The sequence below is a fragment of the Culicoides brevitarsis genome, chromosome 2 (assembly GCF_036172545.1).
Source record: "Culicoides brevitarsis isolate CSIRO-B50_1 chromosome 2, AGI_CSIRO_Cbre_v1, whole genome shotgun sequence".
In the NCBI taxonomy this organism is placed as follows: domain Eukaryota; kingdom Metazoa; phylum Arthropoda; class Insecta; order Diptera; family Ceratopogonidae; genus Culicoides; species Culicoides brevitarsis.
In genome coordinates this window covers 17,645,331-17,651,331 of record NC_087086.1, presented here as the reverse complement: position 1 = coordinate 17,651,331, position 6,001 = coordinate 17,645,331, and the positions used below count along the sequence as shown (strand labels likewise).

Sequence of the window (6,001 nt, the reverse complement as noted above, 5' to 3'; positions counted from 1 at the left end):
AAATATAATTCTACCTTAATCTCAATCCAATCTGTTCTGTCATTTATTTACATTTTTCTACTCTACTATTTTATTTATTCATCATCAGACTTTTTTCTTCATTCGAAGCCCAGTGTTCAGATGAATATGATAGACAAGAAAAAATTCGTAATAAAAATCAAATCATATGATGATTACAACAGAATTGCAGTTTTGTATTGTGTGCAACGAGAGTATAACATAGAGAGACGCAGAAGGATAAGGAATGCGGGTAACGTTGAGAGTGAATAAAAATTGAGAGAATATGATGGAATTTTTCAATCAATTCAAATTGAAAAATATTTTTATTCACTCTCGCACTCGGTGTGTGTGTATGTTTGATATTATGGAGGTATTTTACAATTTTTCTTTTTTTTTCTGCTAAATAGTACGAACATAAACTCAATCGGAGGTACATTTTTTCTGATTTAAATTTTTATACTTTTATTCCTCAAACTGATAGCTGGAGAAAAAAAGAGAGAAATTTTATTGGATTTTATGCATGTGAACTGCTCCATTTTTTATTTCATTTATTTATTTTTTTTTTGCACTGTTTTGTTGCTGGATGCAGTCGTATTAAGGAATGAATTCTTCATAAACTCATTGGATCAAATAAAAAAAAATGCAGAGTTACGAGTCGTGTAATTTTGAATTGGAATTTGATTTGTACAGAAATTTTTCCTTGTTGATGAAATTACAAACACAAGAAAATTTAGGTGAAATTGATTTTGAAAGATTTTTTTTTGTTTTTGTTAAAGTTGCAGATTTTCATGAAAATTCAAATTTTTTTTCTTTGCTAATTTTGACAAAAATAGATATTTCTTATTATGATTTTTTTATTTCATAGAACTGAAAATTTTTTAATTGTCAATGTTATTTATTTAAAACCTTAAATTTAAACAGCTTTTTTTTGATAGTAAGCTAAAACAAAATTGCGTAATATCTAAAAATCGAATATAAAAAGAACGCAAAAAATTAAAAAAAATAGTCAAAAGCTGATAGTCAAGGTGAAAATAAAAAACATCTTATAAAAAATCATTTTAGTTCGCAAAATGGAAATAATTCGAAAATATCTAAAATTATTTTCAACATTTTTTTTGTTCAATTGTAAGTTTTTTTTAAATCAAAATTCGATGAATCTTTAAAAATAATTATATCAATTAAAAAAAAAAAATATTTTAGTTGTGGAATCTCAACTACCTGGAGGTAGATATGACTTTATCGTAGTTGGATCTGGATCTGCTGGAAGTATTGTTGCCAGTCGGTAAGTTTTTTAAATATTTTTTTAAACTTTTTCCACAATTTTATTCATGATATCTTTTAGCCTTTCAGAAAACCGTGATGTCGATGTTTTACTTCTTGAAGCGGGTTCTTTGGTGAGCAATCCAATTGGTTATGTGCCAGCGGCGTCCGTGATGACCCACGAAAATTCCATGTGGAATTGGAAATTTACGTCAGAGAAATCCGATCGAAATTGTCTTGGCATGGTGAATCAAGAATGTTGCATGCCCCACGGCAAAGGTCTTGGCGGGTCATCTCTCATTAACGTGATGATGTACGTGCGTGGTCATAAAGCTGACTATGATGGATGGGGTCTTGACGGATGGAGTTGGGATGATGTGTTACCGTACTTCATGAAAGCTGAACGAAACTCTTTGGATCCCACAAGAGGTGAATTCGATCCGAATGTTCATGGCACCGAGGGAAAAATTAATACAGCTTATGCGGATTATCGCACAGCACTTATGGAAGATATTTATGAGGCAGCAAAATGTCAAGGATATGCGTGGGACTTTGATTATAATAACGGAAGTGAGTTGGGAGTGCATTTTTTGCAGCTTAAAACACGAAATGGGTATCGCGAAGAAACAGGAACGAGATATATTCGAAGTGTTTTACCACGATCGAACTTAAACGTGAATACCGACTCGCATGTAACGAAGATTTTGTTTGATGGAAATAAAGCAACGGGAGTTTTGTATAGACGAGCAGGACTTACCTATAAAGCGACGGCTACGAAAGAAGTAATTTTAAGTGCTGGAGCAGTGAATTCCCCGCAACTTTTGATTTTGAGTGGAATTGGACCTCAAGAGACTTTGACTAAATTTAACATTCCTCCGGTAAAATATTTGCCAGTAGGTCAAAATTTGCAAGATCATCCTTATTTAATAGCACCTACGTATATTTTGAACACTACCGGAAATTCTTTCTCTCTCAGAGATGTCACTTTGTTCAACGCTTTATTGCAAGTTTTCAATCAGCCGAATCCCTTGCATGTTCCTCACAACCTTGAAGGCTTAGTTTTCGATAAAAAAGAAGATTCTCCATTACCTGAAGGTGTTCCTGATGTTGAAGTCATGATTTCAACTGGAGATATTACCAAAGCTGGAACTTTTATACGAGATGCTTTATGCTTTGAACGTAATTTTTATGATAAAGCATTTGCGGGATTGGTGGATACGGAAAATGATACAATTAATTTCCTTCCAACGTTACTCCATCCAAAAACACGAGGAAACCTAACGATTCGCGACAAAGATCCAATGTCGAAACCCCTCATACATAATTCCATGTTCAAAGATCCGTACGATAGACAAGGGATGATTTTCGGCATTCGAAGGGCACAAAGAATAGTCGAGTCAGATACTTTTGCTAAATATAATCCGCAACTTTATCGACATGACATCCCGGAATGTAATGCTTTTGAGTTCAACAGTGACGAATATTGGAATTGCATCATGGATTACTTGGCAACTTCTCTGTATCATGATTCGGGAACTTGTCGCATGGGCCTTAAAGATGATGAAAGAACTGTCGTTACGCCAGATTTGAAGGTTAAAGGTGTTCAAAAGTTGAGAGTTGTTGATGCTTCGGTCATTCCGGAAATTATTTCAGGACATACGGGATCGCCAACTATGATGATCGCTGAAAAGGCTGCTGATCTCATCAAGTTGGAGCATGGAATATAATTTCTGTGTCATTTAATGAAAATATTGCGCAGAAAAAATTCTGAGTTATTTGTTTGAACAGCTTTTTAATTCGCGAATTGACGTTGATAGAAGTAAATAAAATTTGATCTGTTTTTGTGTAGGTTATTTAAACATTCAGTGAATAACAAATTGTACGTTTTGGCTTAGAAACTACTTATTTTTATAGTTAAAATAATCTAGAGTTTAAAATATATCTAAATTTTGATTTTTTTTGTTCTTTTAGAATTTTTAAAGATTTTTAACGAAAAAAATGAAAAACATAAATCATGACCTAATTTTCGTTAAATAAAACAACAAAAGTTAATTATGTTTATTTTTTCTAAATTGCTTGCCCAACCGCTTGCCTTTAGAGAATATAAAAAAAACTTAAGTTGTAAATGTAAAAACCCAAAATGTGACAAGAAAATTCCTTTTTAATGAGACCCTTTTCAACAATTGTTTTTACATAAATATTCTGAATACGTAATTCTGTCCTTTCTTTAGAAGTGAAAGGTCCCGCAGGATATGCAACATATCATTTATAAAATAAATCTGAGAGCTCTGTCACATATTTGTTGCATTTCCCGCTAAAATGAGCCTCAAATTTTCCCTTATTAGCCGCAAAATAATTTAAAATATTTTTTTAATAAACAAGAAAAACGACAAAAAAAAAATAAAATTCAATTAAATGGTAAAATAACAACCCTCTTACACTTAAAACATTGTCGTCGCAATGAGAATAAAGACATAAAAGAAAACCAAAACAAAATTTCATATTAAAATAAAAAGGGATCTTGTCTTGGCATTCACATCATCAACATCATGCAAATCATAATTCATGTTTTTCTTTCCTTTTTAATGTAATTTTATTTTATTTCATTATTTTACTTCTTTTTTTTCGTGTCCTTTTATTCTTTTCCGTACACGCACAGGACCCGTCAGTAATTTGAAATGATGAAATTAAATGAATAAGTGGAACAGTACTCGAAACAACATTCAGATTTCTGTCAGTTGAGAAAATTAAATCAAAATATTTTGTGTGTTTTTGTTGTTTTTCTGCGTAAGAGAGAATGTGCTCAAAGCCATCAACTTTTTTTTTTGACAAAATATTTGAAATATTATTTTTTTCATCTTTTTGTTCAAGCACTAATTTCTCAACGAAAAACTCGTCAGATGATACGAAATATAAAATTTATCAGGAATTTATACAAGCAAAAATTTTTAATTGAAAATTACTGGACTTTCACCGTTTTTGACGTCATAACCATTTATTTTACAAGTTTTTGTATATGAAAAATTGCATGATTTTTGGGGTTACTTCGGTCGAAATGAAATTATTTTGTTTGTTGCTATAAAATTAACAATTTTATAAGATATTAAGGGTTGAGAAACGAATCTTATTAAAAATTTTCATAAGATCTATAGAGGGCGCTTCAAACAGTTAGCAGATCTCTAATGATCTGTAAACAAAATTTTCCCGCCAAAATTTGTTTGTGTGCTCAACCCTTCATTCGCTTGGTTTTTCTACGAGATTTTAATGATCCACGATGATAATTTACTCCTGAAACACTTAAAAATGTAATAAAACAGCAAAATAGTGCAGGAAACACACAAACATAGTGAAACATCAAGTTGTTGGAGAAAAGCAAAAATAAATGAAATGAAAAACGAAACTTTTTAATAAGTTTAAAACTAGTTATAAAACTTAATATTTTATATTTCATCGTTCGTTTTCCAATTGCATATCTTTCATTTAAATATTGTATGAAGATTACATTGCAACCCACTCGTTGCAGACAGGCCTGTAAAGTTACCGAGAACGAAAGTATCTTGTAGCAACATTTTTCTTTATTTTTCACCAATTTTTTCTTGTACTTTTTTTTTGATGGGTCTGACGTCTGTTCACTTATTTACTATTTTTAGTGTCTACGATGGAAAAATGTCGGTAATTTATTGCATCCAAAAAGTTTGTTTCGGATGTAAAAAGTTTGCTCGTGAGTAAAATGGACTAAAATTCTTTTCATTTAAGATGCGGGGCTTCTTCGTCACGAAACGACAGTAAAAATTTTTCCTTTTAGAGAGATTAGAGAAAAAGTTTTGTAAGACTTCATTCATTTGGTTTTTGAAATCTATGCAAAATTATAAGCCGACCACAAAGCAAACGAAAAAGGGGTTATTATTGTAAAAAGTTTTCTCTTTGATTTTTGCTTGAAAGGCTTTTTAACATAATTTCTACACAATGTTCGTAGTGTGTTTCAAGAATTGATTTGCCGGTAAAAGCCAACAAAAATCTAATCAGATTATGAGAGTAGAAAGAGGAGAAACAATACGTTCAGACTGAGCTTCAACAAAAATGAAAAAGTAGAAAAAAAACTCATTAAAGTCGACATATTTTCTCGTAGCTCAAATTTATACTGAATCACCTTGGCATGCAATAAAAAAGGCTCATTTTCTATTTCTGTTTACATTTCTCATGAAAAAGGGTTAAGAAAAAAAGACAAATATCATAAAATAAAACAAAAGTGAACAAAAGCAAATAGAAGAGTAGTAGCAAAAAAAAGTCAGGTAATAAAATTGCGGTTAATGTGTGTCGATGTCGAGGCTGTGCCAACCTATTTTCGTTACAAGCATGACACATTTTGTGTTTGTTCAACATACAAACCGAGAGAAAAAAAGGGAAATTTGTGTCTCGCACTTCATAAAAATTTAAATGAATGTCGTTAGCAGCGGGCGAGGGTACTTTTGAGAAAGAAAAGGGTTCTTTGCCGCATTTTTATCTGATAAAAGCTCTTGAAATTTTAGTTTTAATTAATTTTTGAGACACAAATTTCGTGAGACGGAATAATTTTTTTCGCGCGTTTATAAATTTTTTTATAAGTTGACCTTTGACCTTCACATAATTTACGTAATACTTCAAAATTTACCCAAAAATTAAGTAAATGATGGATCGAATGTACCAAAACTACCAAAATTTCATGGGTTATCGATGGGTAGGTTAGTGAGGAGATTGATGA

At 31.4% G+C, this 6,001-nt stretch overlaps 1 protein-coding gene across 1 annotated transcript; it reads left to right on the top strand.

The window, feature by feature from the left end:
* The first annotated feature begins 640 nt into the window (after window positions 1–640).
* On the top strand, window positions 641–2,987 carry LOC134828627 (glucose dehydrogenase [FAD, quinone]-like). Its single transcript, XM_063841610.1, has 3 exons — window positions 641–659; window positions 1,201–1,282; window positions 1,343–2,987. Exons 1-3 carry the CDS (start codon window positions 641–643, stop codon window positions 2,985–2,987), a joined length of 1,746 nt encoding a protein of 581 aa, XP_063697680.1.
* Window positions 2,988–6,001: the final 3,014 nt, after the last annotated feature.